At 37.0% G+C, this 23,870-nt stretch overlaps 1 protein-coding gene across 4 annotated transcripts in view; it reads right to left on the bottom strand.

The window, feature by feature from the left end:
• NAA16 (N-alpha-acetyltransferase 16, NatA auxiliary subunit) overlaps positions 1-23,870 on the bottom strand; it is a 91,592-nt gene that overhangs the window by 63,477 nt on the left and 4,245 nt on the right. For 2 of the 4 annotated variants that reach the window (XM_066380825.1, XM_066380829.1), the window contains exons 2-8: positions 22,811-22,895; positions 20,831-20,935; positions 19,278-19,435; positions 17,310-17,444; positions 12,588-12,741; positions 7,723-7,842; positions 4,755-4,850 (exon numbers count right to left, since the gene is read on the bottom strand). In XM_066380825.1, coding sequence (XP_066236922.1) covers positions 4,755-4,850; positions 7,723-7,842; positions 12,588-12,741; positions 17,310-17,444; positions 19,278-19,435; positions 20,831-20,935; positions 22,811-22,895 — 853 coding nt within the window. Of the gene's footprint in view, positions 1-4,754; positions 4,851-7,722; positions 7,843-12,587; positions 12,742-17,309; positions 17,445-19,277; positions 19,436-19,983; positions 20,012-20,830; positions 20,936-22,810; positions 22,897-23,870 lie in introns of those variants that run through there. The other 2 variants (XM_066380827.1, XM_066380828.1) reach the window with 2 other exon arrangements.

Genomic DNA, 23,870 nt, shown 5'->3' with positions numbered 1-23,870 from the left:
AAAAAAGAAAGCTATAAACAAATTCGCCACTCATTATGCACATTGTACTTCTGGAAGAACACACATCATTTACTGGTAACAATGGCTGTCTCTAGGGAAGTCAGCTTGGTGGCCCGGGTCAGAGACACATAGAAGACTTTTCACTTGAAAAAGTTCTGTTCTGCCTGACTTGTGGTGGCACAGTGGATAAAACATTGACCTGGAAATGCTGAGGTTCAAAACCCTGGGCTTGCCTGGTCAAGGCACATATGGGAGTTGATGCTTCCAGCTCCTCCCCCCTTCTCTCTCTCTGTCTCTCTCTCCTCTCTCTCCCTCTCTGTCTCTCTCTCTCCTCTCTAAAAATGAATAAATTTTTAAAAAATTAAAAAAAAGAAAAAAGAAAAAGTTCTGTTCCTTTGTACTTGAAATTGTATGAATGTATTATCTAAACAAGAAGCCTACATACAGCTATTCAACTACTCAATCACACACTACATCCAAAAATGACTATTTACCCATCTCACAATTTTTTTCTTTAGGTGTAAGTAAAACCCTTAAAAAAAAACAACAAATAATCTCCTTTCTTCCTAGTTATTGTAAACTTTTTAGAACCCCCAGATGGGGGGAAAACCCATCAATTATTATGTGTCTATTTAGCATCACAGCCTACAAACAGGTTATCTGACTACCTAGACACTATGCTAATTCTCTCTAGATGTGCAACACTGATTCACATAAAAATTTATGTATCCAAAACCGCTGCTAAAATAAACATAAGCATTAAGATCAGATTGTATCTGATTCACTGAAAATTTATTCTATTTCTCACTACAAAACAGAAGTGATAATTATGTGACCAGATGGTGTTAGCTAACAGTACGGTGGTAACACTGTAATATACAAATGTATCAAATCAATAATTTTACATTTTAAACTTCCACAATATTATATGTCAATTATATCTTTAAATAAATAAATAAATATCAGAAAAATATATAATAAAGCAAAAAAATGTTTTTTATTAAGTGACAGGCAGGGAAACTGAGATCGATTCTCGCATACGCCCCAACCAGGATCCACCTGGCAAGCCCCCTATAAAAGGCAATGCTCTGCCCATCTGGGACCACTCCTCTGTTGATTAGCAACCCAAGTTATTTCAGCACCTGAGGCGAAGCCATGGAGCCATCATCAGCACCCAGAGCAAACTTGATCAAGCCATTGAAGCCATGGTTGCAGGAGAGGGGGAGAGAGAGAGAGAGAGAGAGAGAGAGAGAGAGAGAGAGAAGGGAGAGGGGTGGAGAAGCAGATGGTCACTTCTCCTGTGTGCCCTGACTGAGAATCAAACCTGGGACTTCCACACACCAGGCCAACATTCTACTGCTGAGCCAACTGGCCAGGGCTAATAAAGCAAAATTTGATTAACATTCTAAGTTTAATACTCTGTTTTCTCCTTCCCTCTCTCTCCCCCTTGGTCAGTGAAGGCTAATAGAAAATGATGAACTAAACAAATTATGTTGAAAAGAAGCTATGTATATCCTTGCATTATTTTCATAGCACTCAAAATTTCAGGTTACTAGAGGATCGCCCCAGGAATTCTGTTGTGTTCCCTACTCTATACTAACTAAATCTTTATATTAAAAACTGGAAAGCCTTTTTCAAAAGTTCTTCCTTGCATTCTTAAGTCCCATCATGTTTTTTTGGTTTTTTGGGGGTTTTTTTTTGTATTTTTCTGAAGCTAGAAACGGGGAGAGACAGTCAGACAGACTCCCGCATGCGCCCCACTGGGATCCACCTGGCACGCCCACCAGGGGCGTAGCTCTGCCGCGACTAGAGCCACTCTAGCGCCTGGGGCAGAGGCCAAGGAGCCATCCCCAGCGCCAGGGCCATCTTTGCTCCAATGGAGCCTTGGCTGCGGGAGGACAAGAGAGAGACAGAGAGGAGGGAGGGGAGGGGGGGTGGAGAAGCAAATGGGCGCTTCTCCTATGTGCCCTGGCCGGGAATCAAACCCGGGTCCCCCGCACGCCAGGCCAATGCTCTACCGCTGAGCCAACCGGCCAGGGCCCATCATGTTTTTTTGAAAAGCTCTTATTTGCTTTTGATAGGTGAGATGCCTTTCTTATCACACATAAAATTTTTTCTAGAGAGGCAAAAAAATAATCAAGTATTTAGCTTTTGCACAGGTACAACTAAGTATTTGAACAATTCTATATATGTTCACTGGAGCTTTCTAAATACATATGTTATAACCTTATAGTAATGATGATCTTTGAAGCCCATGCCATCAGACCCCTCAACTCAGACCTCTCTTGAAAACAGATCTTTTAGCTTTTCAAAGACAGAATGTCTCAGGGGATACAGGATGATTCCACTTTAACCTAAATAGCACTTCATAATTAAAGTTGGTTTCAGGCTATTTTTCAATAAAAATACATTTCCAATCATGTACTGAGAGCTTTTAGCAAACTTTGTTGACTATGAAAATAAATCTAGCCTGACCTTTGGTGGCGCAGTGGATAAAAACCATTGACCTGGAATGCAGAGGTCGCTGGAACCCTGGGCTGGCCCGGTCAAGGCACATACAGGAAGCAACTAATATGAGTTGAGGCTTCCAGCTTCTCTCTCTTTCTCCCTCACTCTCCTCTCTCTACAAATCAATAAATAAAATCTTGAAAAAAAAAATAAATCTAGGCAGTATTAATCCAAAGCCTCATGTTTCACAGAGAAATAACAGAGCTAAGTAAGAACTCTTGTTGTAATCCTAAAATTATGTAAGTTTTCTTTCTTTTCCTAAGAGGCATGAATGCATCTGAAATTTCCAAACTAAGAAAATGTACCAGTGTATTGTGAAATATAAGGGACACCCTGAAAGTAATTTAAAAATAAAAAGGCAGACAAAATTGGCCACCTATGGTACAGTTCCATTTAAATGAAATGGCCAAAACAGGTGAACACATAAATAGAGAAAGTATGATTTCTTGGTGCTGGGGGGGAATGGAGGAGAGTTGAAGGTTAGGTTTGGGGTGGGTGGGGGAGAATGACTGTTCATGTGTTTCTTTCTGGAGTGAAGACAATTTTATTAAACCGGATAGTGGCGATGGTTGCACAATTTCATGAATATGCTAAAACACTGAATTACACACTTTAAAAAGTGAATTTTATGATATGTGAATTGTATTTCAAAAAGCTGGAGGTTTTTTCAAGGACATACAGAAATGTGAGCTCAAGCATCTTTCATAAAACACCTCTATTAGGAAATGCTCCCCTGCACAGTATACTCCATCTTGGAGATTCACAATGCATACAGGTGGGGCAAAAGTAGGTTTAGAGTTGTTCATATGGAAAATAATACAATAATTAATACATAGTATAACAAGAATAAACTCTGTTTCACATACTCACTACTGTGAACCTACTTTTGCCCTACCTTGTATATTAAAAATTCTAGGACGTTGTACAGAAACCTGATTGCTGTGTTTAACCCATAGTTTCCCAAACTCACTTGACCAAAAGAACATCTCAGTATACCGGCACCCTCCCTATGAAGCCTATTAATATTCTCTTGGACTTAATATTTCCCAGACAACATTAGGAAAATCTGCTCTCAGTGTTTCACAAACACAAAACAAAAAAGAGGACCAGAGGAAAATTATTTATCATCTGTGGAACTGAAATGTACTAGTAGAAATGTTTTTTATAAACTCATATCTACTGTCTAAACAAATATATCCTAAAAAAGTATTTCATATATTTTGTAAGTCAGTCAACTAAAATGCTTTTAATTTCCTTTAATCTTTTGATAAAAAGAAAATAATAGCCCAATTATTTAAACAAATATTTCCACTGTAAAGGAAAATTCATTAGAAAATATACTCCCTCTTTACCCCATGCCTACATAGAACAGAGATTTTTTTTAAGTTGTATTAGCTTTCTAGGGTCTGACTTATATCAAAAGACATGCCAGAAGTCCTAATAAATAATTCATAACCTATATAACACATCCAACTAAAAATAAAGATGACTTTTAAAAAAAGCAAAATTTTCTATAAATCATCAACAAAGCTATCAACTATCTGAAGAGGTAATATACTCTCTACCTCCTATACACCCAAAAGTGAACAAGTTCAGCTATATATGCAACAACGTGGATAAAGGTCATTAATATACTATTATCCAATAAAAGTCAATCACAGAAAATAAACCATAGTATTGTACTACAATTGAGAAAAGTACAAAAGTAGAGATTTTTTGGTTTTTGTTTCTAGGGATATAAATAAAATATAAGGAGCTCTATTAAAACAATGGTATAATAAAAAGTAAATTTCAGGAAAGTGGTCAACTGAGGAGAGAGGGCCTTTAATAGAAACGGTGACCTTATCTTGAAAACTATGGGCAGAAGGAGCTCACAACTCTTTCTTTGAATTTACTCTAAAAGATCTAAAATTTCAAAATTTCTACCACTTAAATCATAATACCTCATATAAAATATGTCATTAACTCTAGGAAATTTAATTTACCTTCTAAATATGGCATTTAATTTTTAAAGTCACTTAAGAAAAACAATTTTATATAATTTCTGATACATAAAGCCAACATATAGTGCTACATTGAATACTCTTAACATATGCATAATAAATTCATAACTGACCACCCCTACCCCCAAGAATGGTATAGCTGTAAAGTAAACCCTATACCAGGAACAAGTTTTTAAAATGTAAATGGTATTGAGTAATTCTGACAAATAATCATTAGTATTACAAAAGAAATCCTAATATTACCTGGGACAAGATTCAAAGGTAATCTTCTAGGTGAAATTGCTCTGGGGTGCTGCTTACTAATTTCTTCATAAATCTGAAGCCTCTCTTCTAACGTGCCTATTATCAGTAAATATGGAGATTCAAAGCATCAAAATTTTTATATATAATAAACTTTAACAATCATAAGAAAAATAATATTAACAATATTAAGCTGTTCTCGGTTTTTTAAGAATAACATTAAAAAGTCTGTGGTAGTGAAATAATATAATTAGTAAATAACCATTTAAACATAACCTCTAAAGAAATCCAAAGCTTCTTTTATTACAACAGATTCTATAACCAACTCAAATTACATACACACAAGACACAAAAACACAAAACACACTGCGTTTGTCTTACATCCTTAGTGCACAACCCATGAGAAAGAAAATGTTACTATATAACAGCGATTTTCAACCAGCGTGGTGCAAAAGGCAAGGCACACTGGGATGCCACAAGAACTTTTAAACCATGGGATACCTGACTAGTTAGTCATTTAAAAAGTGACAACAGTCACAGTTGTCAGAGGAAAGGGGGATGAGAAGACAGGATCAAAGAAGGTGAAGGAACTACTAGCAAAATTATATAATATATACTTAACACACAGATAGAGAAAACAGGGCAGCAAGTCCCAGAGGGAAGGGGAGACGGAGTGAAATGGGAATGGAAAGAGACTGCAGGGACATGGCAGGCACTATGGGGGGGGGGGGGGAGTGAGGGGGTTGTATTGAACAGAAAACTTGAAACCATGTTAACACAATTTTTTTAAATTTTTTAAATGACAACAGCCTACACAATACCCATCTGGTGTGAATGAAACTTATACCTATTTTTTGGTCAGATCAGCAAAATATATATTTTTTGGCATGCTGCAGATATTAGTAATTGGTTTATGTGTGCCATGAGATGAAAAAAGTTGAAAATTGCTGCTTTATAACATCTTACATAAACCTAGTCTATAACACCCATTGATTAGGTTAGAAGAAACAGCAATTTTAAGATCTTGAATGCAAATGCTTTATGTGAAAAGATGAACTAACTTCCTAAGGTAGTCTTGACACTTAAAATCTTCAAGGAAACTCCATTATAAAGAACCTCATTAGTACAGATTATGTTTCAAGTAGAAATCATTTCTCCCAAATACAATGATATAAAATATACTTCTAACAGAAACTTTTATCTTCCCTCCCAAAACCGACCTAATTTTATAGTATTAAATAGAGGCTCTACATTAACTATATGATACCCTACAATAATTTGCAGATTATAATCTGGATCTGGTTGATTATTCTAAAACAACATTCTGCATAATTTATAAAAATAAACTGTACGAATTATTTCACATAAGCAATAAGCCAAGTTACAGCAAAAAAAAGGCAAACAAATTTGTTTTTAAACTATAAGATCTAAGGGATTTTAATTCAGACAACAAAAATACAATTATTTTAAGATTAACCCCTGGTGTTAGCAATCAAAGTATTTCCATATTAAATGTAGTGTTGAGTATCATGATTATAAAAACACTGTACTTGTTGGATTTGGTTTAAGACTCCTTTCTTCCCCCAATAATATGTTTTGGAGCTCCACTGTGGTTGGATTTTTAGAACTAGGATATGTGAAAAATAATTTTCACATTCTGAAAACAATTTAGAGACTTTGTCAAATATTAAGGACCCTTCAACTAAAATTCACATGAAGGCTATTGTGGATTATTTTAAAATGCAGTTCTCATAGTTAGGCCTGATGTTAGAAAATTATAAGCTGCAAGTATAAAACAATTTTTCTACTATCCCACGTATAACAAATCTTATAAATGTAGTTAAATTAGCAGTAAGACAAAACCAAACCATTTCAATGCCCTATTTCAAGTCACAAGTTGGAGCTCCAGAACTTACCCTGGGGGGAGAAGAGGTCCTAAGGAACCTAAAAAGATAAAGTAATACAATTAGTTTCATAATCAATACATTCTAGATTCAATATGGATCCTGACATATGCAATGCTATTCTTTTTACTAAAACATGTAAACAATCTGTATTATTAACTACAGGTCAGTAACTGGTATTTTAGAGAAAAATCATAGGTATCTCCCATTTCCAACCTTAGGTGTGTGGCTTTTATCCTATTTTTATTTAAAAAAAATTGATCTAACCAACATTTACACTGTCATCATATTTAAGAAGAAAACTTCAATAATTATGACATTAAATTTTAAATACAAACAGAAAACCTGGATTAATTTATGACAGTGATTAGGATAGAAAAAATACACTTTTCTCCTGCTTCATACTTCTATAAATGAATACTATTTATAGCTACCTATTTAACATGCTGTTTAAATTTAAACAGCAGAACCATAGTTTCATAATTATTTCAGCCATATATTTATCCATAAGTAACATGACTTTACAAAATTAACTGCTAACATTTAATTATGAAAATATTGGGAAAAACTTGGACTGCTACCCTAGATTTCTGAAAAGGATCAAGGTTATATATTCAAAAGATGTATAACATTATACTCCACACAAATTATCCTAGTTTGAAATTAAGAGAATAGTTTTTATGCCAATGAGATACACCATATACTCTAGGCAAAATTTCTTTGGCCCAATTCTTATATTTAGAGATTGAGGATAACAAACCTCTACTCTTTAAAAATATTAAATAATTATGACATTTCCCAGACAGAGAATACTCATTTTCTTCCTCTCTCTCTACTCTAAATTGGTAACATCATAATGGGTCAAGGAACCTAGTATTATCTGTACACATTTATCACTATGTATAAATATTTTAATTTATTTCCACTCTGATATTTAACCTATAATTTTCCTACATGGAAAATGAATTCTAGTGCTAAAAATATCTGTCTTCAAATATTATTACATTACATTTTTTATACTTCAAATGCTAGTTAAAAGAACGCAGAGGAGAAAAATCATTACATACTAAGTTGTAGTGCTTTTTCCAAGCCTTCATAGTAACACCAATTTTCTGCATTCCGATCAATCAAGTTTTTGAATACTTCACTGGCTTCTTTTAATCTTCCCAATTTCAACAGCATTTCTCCTAAAATGAAGTATAAAGTCACATTTATTTAACTTAAAGATTAAATATCTTTCTGATCTCAGAGAGTTCACTAAACATTATTTGTATAATAGATGTTATGAAAGACAAAACCGTAGCCTGACCTGTGATGGTGCAGTGGATAAAGCGTCCCCCTGGAATGATGAGGTAGCTGGTTCGAAACCCTGGGCTTGCCTAGTCAAGCCACATACAACAAGCAACGAATGAACAACTGAAGTGAAACAACTATAAGTTAATACTTCTAAGTCCTGCCTCCATCCCTCCTCTCTATATAAAATCGGTAAGTAAAATCTTTTTTAAAAATAACAGGCCCTGGCTGGTTGGCTCAGTGGTAGAGCATTGGCCCAACGTGTGGATGTCCTAGGTTCAATTCCTGGTCAGGGCACACAGGAGAAGTGCCCATCTGCTTCTCCACCCCTCTTCCTCTTGCTTCTCTTTCTCTCTCTCTTTTCCCCTCCTGCAGTCATGGCTCGATTGGAGCAAGTTGGCCGCAGGCGCTGAGGATGGCTCCATGGCCTCCACCTCAGGCACTTAAAATTGGCTCCAGTTGCAACAGAGTAAGGGCCACAGATGAGCAGAGCATCACCCCCTAGTGGGCATGCCAGGTGGATCCCATTTGGAGAGCATAAGGGAGTCTGTCTCTGCCTCCTCTCCTCTCATTAAATTAGAAAAAAAATCATTTATTCAACAATTCTCCATTCAATCCTCTTAGTTTCCTTTCCAGGTCACTAAAATTGGAGTTAACTCAGTAAAACAATAACACTAAACACCACTTCACAGCAAGAAACCACACAAACTATGTTCACATGTGAGACACCTCCAAAGTTCAATTTTTATGTGGTTCTTACAAAGCCACGCAAATGGAAAGTAGATACGGGAAATGAAGATCTAAATTTCTCAAAAATAGTGGGAAACACATCTAACCCAAGATAAAGAGATTCTCAAGAAGAACATATCTCAACTTCCTATCCCTAAAACTTCCCATTCCCCAAAGAATGTATTTCAAGCTAATAATCCTCTGAAATGTCCTCGTCATACTATTTCAGCTTTCATCACCATGGCGGAGACAGCATATGACAGGAGTTATTATATGTCATTGTTTTACAATTTATATATTACTCAAACTCTAGAGTAAAACTAACTAAATGTAATTACTAATTTTACTACTTTCTAGCTTTGTGAGCTTGAACAAGTTACAAACTTCCAATGTCCATTTCTTTACCTCTAAAATATCAACTACCTCAATCAACTTCTGTGATAATCAAATAATTAAAGTGGTTAGCACAATGCTTGGCACAAGTGAATACACGTAAATATTTACTACTTAAAACTATAAACACACCCCATTCCTCCAGGATTACCTTCTAGGCTCTCTTGTTTTTAGCCTGCTCACACTGGATATAATAGACAACAACCTATTAATTCCAAAAATTTTGTCCTGCAACTACCACAAGGGAAGGGTTATTAGTAGGGGAATATACAAGACAAAGCAATATACTTGCATACTTATAAAGTAAAAATCTCTAACTTTATTTTTAACAGTTTTTAAAAGTATCTTAAGGGTCTGCCCAGTTGGCTCAATGGATAGAGCATTGGCCCAGTATATAGATGTCCCAGGTTCATTTCCCAGTCAGGGCACACAACAGAAGTGACCATCTGCTTCTCTTCCCCTCCCTCTTCCCCTTCTCTCTCTCTTCCCCTCTCTCAGCCAGTGGCTCAATTCGTTCAAGCGTCAGCACCCAGCACCCAGTTGGTCTGAGAGCACCAGCCCCAGTGCTAAAAATAGCTCAGTTGATTCGAACATCAGCCCTAAACAGGGTTGCTAGATAGATCTGGTTGGGGCTCATGTGGGAGTCTATCTCCTATTCTCTAACCTGAAAAAATAAAAAGGATCTTAATTTGCTAAAGGCAACAAAAGACATAAATGTATATAAACATAAAAGTCTGGATCTGTAAAGTTCACTAAAAAAATAAAATACCATAACCTGTCTCTGTGCAATATGGAATATTGGCTTTATATTCAAACTGATGACCCTCATTACCATTATATGCTGCAACTTGTAGAATCTGTAAACAAGAATTGACCATACTATATCGTATCTACTTTTTATTCATTTATTATTTATTTTACCAGCTCCTCTACTTCCCCAGCCTGGTCCTGTTCTCATATCTTCTTTTTAATCATTGCACGTTCTATTGATGTTGTGAGACAAAGACAAACAGAAAAAGCAACCTGAAATTTAACTAGCCTTTTTTTTACTTCCATCAATTACAGATAATAGGACAAAAAAGAAACCAGAATATTATTTATCAACATTTTGCCAATAGTTTGAAAAAGTGTTGTAGTCAATATTGTTATTAATACTGCTCACAGCCTGACCAGGCGGTGGCGCAATGGATAGAGCGTCGGACTGGGATGCGGAGGACCCAGGTTCGAGAGCACGGGCTCATCTGGCTTGAACAAAAAGCTCACCAGCTTGGCCCCAAGGTCGCTGGTTCGAGCAAGGGGTTACTCAGTCTGCTGAAGGCCCGCAGTCAAGGCACATATGAGAAAGCAATCAATGAACAACTAAGGTGTCGCAACAAAAAACTGATGATTGATGCTTCTCATGTCTCTCTGTTCCTGTCTGTCTGTCCATATCTATCCCTCTCTCTGACTCTCTCTCTGTCCCTGTAAAAAAGAAAAAAGAAAAAAAAGTATAAAAAAATACTGCTCACAATAAAAACTAAGCCAGTCGGCCCTGGCCATTTCAGTGATAGAGCATCAGCCCAGAGTGTGGAAGTCCCAGGTTCGACTCTGCGGTCAGGGCACACAGGAGAACCGATCATCTGCTTCTCCACCCCGTCCCGTCCCCTTTTTTTTCTCTCTCTCTCTCTCCTCCTGCAGCCATGGCTCGTAATGCTTCCAGCAAGTTGGCAGTTGGTCCCAGGTGCTGAGGACGGCTCCATGGCCTCCACCTCAGGTGCTAAAATAGTTCAGTTGCTGAGCAACAGAGCACTGGCCCCAGATGGGTAGAGCATCACCCTGGTAGAGGGCTTGTGGGATAGATCCCAGTCGGGGCACATGCGGGAGTGTCTCTCGGCCTCCTCACTTCCACTTAATAAAAAAAAAAAACTAAGTCAGTCAGCTGCTATACATTAACAAGTAGAAGTATAGTAGTTAAAAGTATTCAAGAAAAGACATGGGGAAAACTGAAATACACATTACTAAGTGAAAGAAGCCAATCTCAAAGGGCTACATACTACATAATTCCAAATACACGACCTTCTGAAAAAGGCACAGCTACGGAGACAGTAAAAGGATCAGTGGTTGCCAGGGTTGGGGCAGGTCACAGAGGATTTTTAGGGGAGTGAAACTATATAGTACTCTGCATTTTACTATAATGGTAGATGTGTGTCGTGTTGTTATCTATTTGTCAGAACTGAGAGAGTGTACAACACCAAGATCTAACAGGAATGTAAACTATAGACTTCGGGCGGTAATGCTGTGTCAGTGCAGGTTCACTGACTGTCATGAATGCACCACTCTGGTGGGGGATGGTGATAGTGGAGGAGGCTCCGTATGAGTAGAGACACACAGTGTATGGGAAATCTCTGTACCTTCAACTTAATTTTGCTGTGGAACTAAAACTACTGTAAAAGTCTATTCAAAATTCTTTTTTTAAGTGAAGGCTCTGAAGACAGAAAGATGTGTTTAGAAACTAACTCTACCACCTAAATGGTGGGATGACTTTGGGCAATTTTTTAATATCTCTAAGCCTTAGTTTCCTCAGCTATAAAATGGAGATAGTAAATAGTACCCATGTTAAAAGTGGTAAAATTTTAAACTAAATAGAGCAGTTTAAAAAAATTACCATACTGTGAAACACAGGAAGAGTAATTAAATGTTAGCTATTTTTGTTTAATTGACCTAGAGAGAGAGGAAGGGAGAAAGGGAGAGAGAAACATCAATTTGTTGTTCCACTTATGTATGCAGTCCTTGGTTGATTCTGGTATGCACCTTGACTGGGGATCGAACCTGCAACCTTGACACGATGCGACTATGCTCTAAGCAAGTGAGCTCCCAGCCAGGGCAATTTTAGCTATTATTTTTATTAAGCTTTAGAAGTCCTGCAACTATACCAACTTTAGTTTTAAACTAATAATTTTATTTTGACATTTAATACAGTATTGCTTATGAAATGGGTAATTGAGGAAAAAAGGCTTTGTTAAGAAAAAATGTACTTGACCCTTTGCTGATGAACGTTTTTAACAAACTATTAATCAGGATTCTGCCTTCACAATGAGCCCATAATGAATCTTGCTTTCTTGATGATCCCAGTATCATTTACTATTCTCATTATATTACTATACACAGTGCTATAGATATATACATATATGGAGGGTGGAGTATAAAGGCAGTATAACATTCTGCTTAAGAAAATGGAATCTGGAGTCAAAATTCCTGGATTCAAATCCAGCACTACCCAGCTTACTTAGCTATGTGACTTTGGGCAAGACACTTAACCTCTCTGTTCCTCAGTCCCCTGACTCCAAAGTGCATATAATAACTACATAATAAGGTTGTTATGAGGAGGATTAAATTAATTAATAGCTTAAAAAATAAGGGTTTAGAACATTACCTGATACAGAATAAGTCTTATTTAAGTGTTAGGACAGAATAAGTATATAGTTTTTGTTCTTTTCTTTAATTAAGGCCATGATAAAGAAAAAGGAGGTCAACTAACCTTTAATTTCTTCCACCAAAAGTTTATCACATATTTGTTTCTCATATGTTTCTATATGTTCCAAAGATTCCTGAAACAGATCTGCTTCTCGCATCACTTGATTCTGGTATAGTATCAGTTCACTGTATTCATAGTCTATTTTGTTGAGGGGAACCTAAGAACAGAAAGAACCAAATTATCTTATTTATATAATTATATAAAGCAGTTTCAGATCTTTAATTTCATTGCTTTCTAGGGAAAGTAATTCACAGACTTAAAAAAAGCAACCCACAGCCTGACCAGGTGGTGGCACAGTGGATAGAGCGTCGGACTGGGATGCGGAAGGACCCAGGTTCGGTCCCCGAGGTCGCCAGCTTGAGCGTGGGCTCATCTGGCTTGAGTAAAGAGCTCACCAGCTTGGACCCAAGGTCGCTGGCTCCAGCAGGGGGTTACTCGGTCTGCTGAAGGCCCACGGTCAAGGCACATGTGAGAAAGCAATCAATGAACAACTAAGAAGTCGCAACGCGCAACGAGAAACTGATGATTGATGCTTCTCATCTCTCTCCGTTCCTGTCTGTCTGTCCCTGTCTATCTCTGCCTCAATAAAAAAAAAAAAAAAAAAAAAAAAAAAAAAAAAAAAAAAGCAACCCACAAACAATTACAAGTAGACGAGTGATTAACAGCAAAGGTTAAAACATTCTTCAAAATAAATAAAGGGGTGACACTTCAAAATACAGCACAGTGAGCAATTCCTATTCCCCCCAAAAAGTACAAAAATGCTTAAAATCATGAATATACTATAAAAAAAACCTTCTAGAATTTATCAAGGAGTTAGGCAAGGTAAAAGAACACAAAATCAATTATATTTCTATATAATAGCAACAAACAATATGAAAATTAAATAAAAATAATTTTATTCACAATAGCTTCAAAAAGAACATATTATTTAGGAACAAATTTAAGAAACAAGATCTACATACTGAAGACTACAAAATATGCTGAGAGATATTACAGACCTAAATAAATGATGAGATAGTGCATTCCATGTTCATGGATCAGAACAGGCAATACTGCTTGGATGGCAATTCTCCCCAAATTGACCTACAAATTCAATGCAATCCCTTTCAAACTCTCAGCAAGCCTTTTTGCAGAAATTTGTAAGCTAATCCTAAAATTCAAATGGAAATAAAAAAAAACCCTATGTAGCCAAAAGAATCCGAAAAAGAACAAAGTAGGACATGCGTTTCAAATGTCAAACTTACTATGAAGCTACAGTAATCAATACACTGTGGCACTGTTATAAAGACAAGCATATAGTTCAATGGAACAGAATACAAAGTCTAAAACTAAGCTTCTGTATTCTAGTCAGTGATTTTCTACAAAGGTGCCAAGGCAATTCAATGGGGAAAGGCTGGTTTTCTCAACAAATAACGGGGAGACAATTAAATATCCATATATAAAAAATGACCCTAGCCTGACCAGGCGGTGGAGCAGTGGACGGAACATCAGACTGGGACAGAGAGAACCCAGGTTCAAAACCCGGAGGTCACCATCTGAGCGCAGGCTCACCGGCTTGAGCACAGGGTTGCTGGCTTGAATCCAAGGTCACTGGTTTGAGAAAGGGGTCCATCGCTCTGCTGGAGTCCCCCCTACCCTTCCACCCCCTGGTCAAGGCACATGTGAAAAAGCAATCAATGAGCAACACAATGAAGAACTGATGCTTCTCATCTCTCTCCCTTCCTGCCTGTCTGTCCCTATCTGTCCCTCTCTCTGTCTCTGTCACACACACACAATAAAAGACACCATTAAGAACATGAAAATACAAGTTACAGACTGGGAACAAATATGTGCATATAAAGAACTTGTGTTAAGACTATATAAGAAACTCTTACAAGTCAGCTAGAAGACAAGTAACCCAATTAAAAAATGATCTCAAGATCTGAATAGACATTTCATCAAAGATGAATATAAATGGCTAATAAGAACATAATAAAATGGTCAATATCATTAGTTAGGAAAATGCAGCGACATCATTAAAACAGATACTCACTAAGATGACTATCATCAAAAAATTAAGACAGTAACTGGTACTAGAGATGGGTGGAAATTGGAACCCTCATACATTGCTGGAGGGAATGTAAAATGGTTCAGCCACTTAGGAAAACAACTAGAAAGTTTATTAAAAGTTTAAATATATACTTACCAAAAAATCAAGTAATTTCATTCTTAGACATATATTAGAGAAAAACAAAAACATATGCACACACAAAAATTTGTAAACAAATGTTCATAGCATTGTTCGTAATAGCAAACTAAAAACAATCTTATGTGCACCAGGTTAATGAATGGATAAGCAAAGTGTACTATATTCATAATGAAAGTTTTCAGTATTTAAAAAGGAACAAAATACAGTACTAACATATGCTCTACTACAGATGAATCTCAAAAACACGCTAAATAACAGAATCTAGAGACTACACTACATTATGACCGCCTTTATACTATTGCACGTGCACTATTTATACATATGGAGAACTATGCTATTCTATAAGTCTTCTCTGAACTAGGCTCTGGGTAAAAGCTAGAACAGAGGACTTACCATACAAACTCTGTATTGAGACTTACTTGATAAATAGAAAAAAATCTATCACTCTACCAAGTAAAATCAGTTCGGCTACCATTCCAAAAAACAATACACTGCTTTTAGAGTAACTGTCAAAGAAAAAGTTTGTGCCAAGAAAATATGAAAAGGATGATGACAGCAACAATGATAAAGGCCTCCAAAAACTCATCTCTTCTTAAAAGCAATAAAGAAGTTAGCAAAAAAAGACTCTCTGAATCACCTTTTTCAGAACTCTGGAAATTACTCAAAGGCTTGCATCAACCTGGGGAGCATTTATTAAAGAAAAATGGCTAGATCTTGGTAAAACCAGTGAGTTCTGTGGTGTTTTAACTTGCCCTGGTCCTATCCCATGCTTGCTAGCTAAGTAGTAGACTTGAAAAATAAGCTTGTATTCCCAGAGCAACCACCAGAGAGAATAGGATAAAGCTGAAGCTCTTTCAAAGCCTCCTTCTCAAAAGCTCAGAGCTTGCCAAGAGCATAAAGCCTTAGAGCAGGGGTCGTCAAACTTTTTATAAAAACCGCCCACTTTTGCAGTGCTGGTCAACCTAGTCCCTACCGCCCACTAGTGGGCGTTTCAGGTTTCATGGTGGGTAGAGCAACCAAATGGTGCCGCAATTGGCACACCATGAAACTAGAACACCCACTAGTGGGTGGTAGGGACCAGGTTGACCAGAACTGCAAAAGTGGGCAGTTGTTGTTTTTGTTTGTTGGTTGGGGTTTTTTTTTTTTTTTGTATTTTTCCGAAGCCAGAAACGGGGAGGCAGTCAGACAGACTCCCGCATGCACCCGACCAGGATCCACCTGGCACGCCCACCAGGGGGCGATACTCTGCCCATCCGGGGCCTCGCTCTGTTGCGACCAGGGCCATTCTAGCACCTGAGGCAGAGGCCAAGGAGCCATCCTCAGCACCAGGGCCAACTTTGCTCCAATGGAGCCTCGGCTGTGGGAGGGGAAGAGAGGCAGAGAGGAAGGAGAGGGGTGGAGAAGCAGATGGGCGCCTCTCCTGTGTGCCCTGGACGAGAATCAAACCCGGGACTCCTGCACGCCAGGCCGACGCTCTACCACTGAGCCAATCGGCCAGGGCAAAGTGGGTGGTTTTTATAAAAAGTTTGACTACCCCTGCCTTAGAAGGAGAAGGCCAAAGGTGTTTGTCAAAAACAATTATAGACAAGTGTTGACTTTTACAGTGCCTGAAGTGATGAAGTGATAAGTAAGTCTAGGCCAACAATACATTAAAGATTTTTTTTCTTTTTCTTTCTGTTTCTTAGAAAGAGAGAGAGAGAAAGTGGAAGGGAAAGAGATAAGAAGCATCAACTTATAGTTGTATCACTTTAGTTGTTCACTGACTGCTTCTCATACATGCCTTGATGGGGGTGGGGGGGCTCAAGCCAAGCCAGTGACCCCTTGCTCAAGCCAGTTTATTGTTTCATGCATTTAATACTTAAGAACAATAAAAGAGGTACACAAAACTAGATTATTAGAGTTTTAAAATATTAATTAAAAATATTAAATAATACCTGACCAAAAACAATAAAACTGTTATTTAAGATATTTCCATATTGCTTCTTCATCGGTATCCTCACTTGCAATTTTTTTCACCTACGGATGGAATGAACATTACTATGCATGCTCAGTATACACTATTGTCCAGATGAACGTTAAAAAAGAGTAAAGAATATCAATTTGTGATTTCCACATTGAGCAGCTTCCCTGGTTCTCACCTTAGAGAGAACCCTGATTACAAGTGCATTTTAACAACCAGTTTGCTGAACTCAACAAAAAATTATGTATTGGTTCTGCTGAACAGGTGCAAACCAGCTGAATCTCACCACTGGGTGCAAATTTTTTATTTTTAATTAGTGTTTCAGGTTTCTTCAGACACATTCCCAGAAGTGGAATCACTGGGTCATAAGGCCACTCCATTTTTAATACTTCGAGGAATCTCCTGTCTTTGACAGTGGCTGCACCAAGGATTTCTGTTTTTACTCATCAAATTCTTCTCAAGTTTTTCCATAGGTCTCAAATACACACTTTAATTCACCTTTAGGGGTGGAGACAATATAGAAGTCAATTATTTCATTTGTGAAGGTAGGAAAAAAATGTTAAAATGAACTTCTTACTTGCTGAGTTTGTCTAAATTCTTCCAATAGTTTTAGTGCCATGTCATAATCTTTCAGCAAATGGTATGCAATGGCATATCCAATCCAGGAAGCCCGCTGTGTTGGGCGCAACTGAAGAAGCTGATACCGTGTCTCCTTATAAATAAATAAAATTATCTTTTTAACTTATACTTGATCATAGTTTTAAGAAAATAATTTAATACCTTTAATTCAATTAACTATGAATTCAATTAACAAACATAAGTTCCACAATAAAACAGAAATACTTTTTGTGCTCCTTATCTAAATTACTTAATTATAATATATCCCACAATGCTCATTGTAAGGCTGTCACTGAAAACTGTCCTTCAGGCCCATGGTTTAGGCTGACTTATAAAATGACCTTTAGATAATAGAATTTCTTTCTGATTAAGACATTTATTTATTTATTTATTTATTTATATTTGTATTTTTCCGAAGTGAGAAGCAAAGGGGAGGCAGACAGACTCCCACACGCACCCGACAGGTGTCCACCCGGTATGCCCCCCAGGGGGCGATGCTCGGCCCTTTTGGGGTGTTGCTACGCTGCAATGGGAGCCATTCCAGCACCTGAGGTGGAAGCCATGGAGCCATCCTCAGCGCCCGGGCCAACTCTGCTCCAATGGAGCCTTGGCCATGGGAGAAGAGAGAGACAGAGAGAAATGAGAGGGGGAAGGGTGGAGAAATAGATGGGCGCTTCTCTCGTGTGCCCCAACCGGAAATCACACGCCAAGCTGACCGGCCAGGGCCACATTTTATTTTTTAATTGAATTTAATGGGGTGGTTTGTTTGGTTAACCAAATTATACAGGTGCCCTAACCAGGGACCAAACCCACAACCTTGGCGTATCAAGACAGTGCTATACTCTAATCAACTGACCAACTCAGCCAGTTATTAATACATTTTTGTTTTTTTGTTTTTAATTTTTATTTATTGATTTTAAAGAGAGAGGAAATGGGAGGGAAAGAGAGAAGGGGAGGGAGAAAGGGAGAGAGGGAAGAGATGGGGAGGAGAGAGAGAGAGAGAAAAGGAGAGAAAGATGGATAGAGGGGAGGAGAGAGAGGGAGAGAGATGGGAAGGGAAGAGGGGAGAGAGAAAGGGACAGAGAAAGAGGGAGAGACAGAGAGAGGAGAGAGAAAGAAACATCGGTTTGTTCCACTTTTTTTTAAATTTTTTTAAAATTAATTTTAGCAAGAGTAGGAGAAAGGGAGAGATGAAGAGAGGGAGGGAGGAGAGAGAGACAGGAACAGATTATGTGCCCCAACCAGTGATCAAATCAGCAACCTCTGCACTTCGAAATGATGCTCAACCATCCAGGCTATCTGGCCAGGGCTGTTGTTCCACTTATTTATGCATTCATTGGTTGATTCTTATATATCCCTGACAAGGGGTCGTACTCACAACCTTAGTATATTGGGACGATGCTCTAACCAACTGAGCTACCCAGCCAGGGCCAAAAGAATTCCATTTAGGACATAATGAATTTAGGATACACATGGACATGCCCAGCAGAGCTGAAGAGGCCAGTATGAAGAGGTCTGGACTACAGAAAGACTGATGTTTGGCAATCCTTCTCACATTATTTTATATTTACTAACCCATAATAAAGAAAGCTAATTAACTTCTACATTTAGATTTCAATTATAAACATTCTGTTTACCAAATTTGTAAATGTCAAACCCACAAAGAATCTAGTACAGTATTTGCACACAGAAAATTATCTAGTTTTTTAAAAAGTTTTTTAAATGAATAGTTATCCTTTTTTGATGATAAAGTATGCAGTTATACAACTATTACTGGAGGAAGGTCTCAAGTGACTTTCCCTTTTTAAGACTATAATGAACAATCAAATCTACATGATCCTGGTTTATGCTCACCTAATTCTGAATTAACATGCTTTTAAGTTATATCTATTGTAATAACGTGTATATTTAAGACTAAAGTACTTACTCGGTAACCTTCCAGGTCTCTCATTTGGATCTGCAACAGAGAGAGATCCCTCAAAATTTGCAGATTATCTTTATCTAATTTGAGGGCATTTCGGTAACACTTAATAGCTTCATCATATTTCTTATCAGAACGCTGCAAGAGTCCATATACATGCCAACCTATTAAGTTAAGGAAATACAGACATTCACAGGTTCTAGAAAATATTATGCTACATAACTATCTAATATAAAGTTTACTTTAATGAAATGGTATTTTGTCTGAGGTTTTCCTGACCTGGAGTCAGAGGGAAGGGAATCGTGAGCGAGAGGTAAAAGATGAGGTCAGCCATAACTGACAACTGCTAATTATTGAAGCCGGGTGCTGAGCATCTGAGGGTTCATTATTCTATTCTATTCTGTGGACATGTTTGAAACTTTCCATATTTTTTAAGTAACCTCAGATAATTATTGGTAAAATTCTTCATGTTCCCTACCTTCTCTCCCCCTACTCTCCTTCACTCTCCAACCTCAGCATCTCAATGTTCACTTACTACTATGTATTGAAACAGGAAACCGAATTACCTTTTAAAACAAGTTCATATTCAATCAATCCTAAAACAACATGTAACTGTCAGTTAATTCACAAGTGATATTACAAACCACAAAAATTAAGTTTTTATTTATTATAAATTAAATTCTTAGCTTGGAACCAAAAAAACTATACTTACATGCCCTCTCTTCACTCAGGAGTAAGCACTGGGATAAAGAAATACGTATTTAGTATTTTGAGAGAACCCTAAGCTAAATATGTGAAAACACTACTAAAACTATTGATGTTCAATACTGGCCCAGAGAGAGATAAATTAAATGCAAAAAAATTAAGAAACAGGGCAATATGTGTAAAGGTTGTGAATAAACTTATTATCAATAAGCAAAACAAAGGAAAGTCAATTTTAATGATCCAGCCTTAAAAAGCATTTTTGTTTTTTTATAAACAGATACTAAAGACAAAAAATATAATTATGCATCAGTGAAAATAGCTATGTCCCTGTGCAACTGCAACAAGCTGAAGAACAAATATCATACTTAATACTAAATAAAATGTTTTAAAACATATTTCTTCTGAACATTTCTTCTATAATTTCTAAACAAAAGTTTAAAGAACACAAATTTTACTATTTGGTTTACTATGCAGATAAGCTATTTGGAAGGATGGTAAAGTATCACTCAGTTTGATGATATATAGGAAAAACAATGGGTTATAAGTCACATATAATTATCAAAGCTACTCTTCTCTCACACTAAGCACAGCTGAAGTAAACAGGGACTGTAGGAGTTCTCTTTCAAATACTCCAATAAATAAAAAATGAAGTACAGGTAACAGATTAAACTACTACTACAAAATGTTAATAATTATTGAAGCTGAGTAATCAGTACATAGAATTCATTAAGTTCTCTTCTATATAGGTCTGAATCATTTCATAGTAAAGTTTTTAAAATTTGGATTAGAAAAAAAACAAGTAAATGGAAAATTCATACATGAAATTAAACTACTCATCCACTGCAAAAGGATACAGACATGACTCTTGACATCATTACGAAGTCCTTTACGAACAAATTCATATGCTTCTTCTTTTTTTCCTAAACAGTTCAACGTTAAGCCTTTCATAGCCAAAGTCTCTGTAAAATATTTTAACCTCTATGTACACATGAAAGATTCAAATTATTTAGCACTATTTAACTTTTGAGATCTGTCATGCTTATATATTATTTACTTTTAATCCCAAAGTTAGAAGAACTTCTCTCAAAAAACTACATATATTTGCTTAACATTTAGCCCCAGTCCTCTTCTGAAATTCCTTAGAGATTATTCTCCTAAGAAAAGGTAACACAGCAGGCACCTGAATCCTGCTGAATTAAATCTACTACAGCAATCCACACCTTTCACCTGAGATCAATTCTAATCAAGAAGCAAATCTGACAGCCCTGGCCAGTGACTCAGTGGATAGAGCATCAACCTGGTATACGGATGCCCCAGGTTTAATTCCTGGTCAGGGCACACAGGAGAAGTGGCCATCTGCTTCTCTTCCCCCACCCCACCACCCCGCCTCCGCCTCGCCCACCCCACCCCACCCATCCCTCTCCTTCTTCTCTCCCTCTTTGCCTCCCACAGCCAGTGAGTTGATTGGTTCGAGCCAGGCCCCAAGCACTGAGGATAGCTCTGTTGGAGCATATCAGCCTCAGGCACTATAAATAGCTTGGTACTGGAGCACTGGCCCAGGATGGGGTTGCCAGGGTGGATCCTGGTCGGGGTGCATGCAGGAGTCTGCCTCACTGTCTCCCCTCCTCTCACCTAAAAAAAAAATCTGATTTACACCCCACAAAGCAATCTATCTTAACAAAGAGTCAAATACAATTTTAAAATCACCTTACTCAATATTGAAACAAACTACATTTTTGGCAAGTTTATTCCAACCAATCTAGTTAGGCTAAAGAACATCAGTTTGCATTTCAAGGGTATAGCACAGGACTATAAGAGTGGCAACCCAAAAATATGTTTTAGGTAGTTAATGAAAGATGATTGAGAATAAAATAACTGAATAATCCACAAAAAATAATGCACAAGGAAATTAGACAGGAACACTTGTGTTCAAATTGATCTCTTTTGGTTCTGGTTTTCAGAACATGGTGATACAGCAGTCCAAGCCCCTATAACAAAACATCATCTTTCATCTGTTTATACATAAAGATCTTCCCCACAGGCTTCCATTTAAATAGTGGTTCCATAGTGAAAAACCTTGAAAACAAGTTTTAAATTTCTAAAATTCTATGAAATGAAGTCTTTCCATTTCCTTCGAAGAATATTTTAAGCATTATTAGAAAGCTGAGCTGGGTCAGCCTGTTTTTCCAATAAGATAGTCTCAAGAATTACCCAGATCTAATATTGAAACCCCAGTTTTGTTTTGCAATAGGATTATAACTTGCATATCTGACCTGATCAATTCTTTTCACAAATACTGTTTACCAGTGAAAAAGGATGAGACAAGTAAATACAAACAATACCTGTGCTAGAAAAACAACTCAAGATAAACAATCTAATGATAAAGTGTCATATTTATATAGGTTGACAAACATATAGAAGGCACCCATCAAAGAACAAAATGCATTTGACTATATTTTCATATTAGTCAGTATTGCAAATATTGTTCTAATTTTATACCTGAAAAATCAAAAATTAAACTTAAGTTCTAGTCAAAGTAATAGATTAGATCAGGTCTATAAAAATATTGGTGTATATTCCAACTGTTCCCCAATTGATCAACCAACCACTTCTCATCTAACAGTAAAGACTGTACATATACTTAAACATAATATAAGCAAAGTAACCTAGCATAAGACTAATAGGAGACATAACTAAAACTGTTAAATAGTTATACATTCTACTAGAGATCTACAAGACCGTGAAATCTGGGAAGTGTTCTTTCACTGTTAGGAATCCTAACTGATTTTCGAATTAGATTTCCCTAAAGCAATCTCTCACAGGTAAAATAATACCTCCATGTTCAGCAAATTTTGGATTTGAAAGAATCATCTTGCAAAACTTGAGGCCATTTTTGTATTGCTTCTGTTCATAACATTTCTGTAAAAAAGCATGAACAAAAATTATCTTATAAAATGAATATATATGGAATCATTTTTCATTGCATTATATACATTCCAAATTCAAGATCCACAATGAGAGCTAAAAACACACGTGATGTAATGGTTGTATGTTAATTTATATCACTTATAACATGAAGTGTACAGCTGTTATCTACTTCCTAAATTGTTCTAATGTCTAAGTATTTTCACTTTTATAGAACATGAAAAAAAAACAATTAACAGGGAATTGTCAATCAATACTCTTAGTGCTTTTTTAAATTGAAAATTCAAAAGCAACAATATATGTGATAACAACAACCCAGAAAAATACTAGAAACTGCATTAAAAGCCTTTGCTACTTCAAGAATGGAACAAAGGAATACACATACAAAATTCTGCCATTTATTGAGCAACCTATTATGTGTCTCTACAGAACTTGTTACAACTCATATTAATCCCTTAATGTAGGTGTCATTACCTCCACCTTACTGATGTGGAAAATGTTCATAAAACGTGTTCATAAGTGACTCAGCTTAGTTGTGAACTCTGCTGTGCCTCCAAAGATCATGGCCTTTCCATCTTAGTCTAATACAAGTGTAAGCAACCTCTTGACTCCTAAATGCCTCCAGCCTGGCTAAGTAATCACTGACTGTCCTCCACAGCCACTGATCATGAGAACATCTCAACTCCTTTTATTTTATTTAATTTTATTTTTTTTGTGGCAGAGACAGAGAGAGTCAGAGAGAGGAACAGAGATAGGGACAAATAGGAAAGGAGAGAGATGAGAAATATCAATTCTTCATTGCGGTTCCTTCGTTGTCCATTAATTGTTTTCTCATATATGCCTTGGGGGGGGGGGGCTACGAGCAGACCAAGTGACCCCTTGCTAGAGCCAGCGACCTTGGGCTCAAGCCAGTGAGCTTTGCTCAAACCCGATGAGCCCGCACTCAAGCTGGTGACCTCAGGGTCTCAA

The sequence above is a fragment of the Saccopteryx leptura genome, chromosome 4 (assembly GCF_036850995.1).
Source record: "Saccopteryx leptura isolate mSacLep1 chromosome 4, mSacLep1_pri_phased_curated, whole genome shotgun sequence".
In the NCBI taxonomy this organism is placed as follows: domain Eukaryota; kingdom Metazoa; phylum Chordata; class Mammalia; order Chiroptera; family Emballonuridae; genus Saccopteryx; species Saccopteryx leptura.
This window is presented reverse-complemented; position numbering and strand designations above follow the sequence as displayed.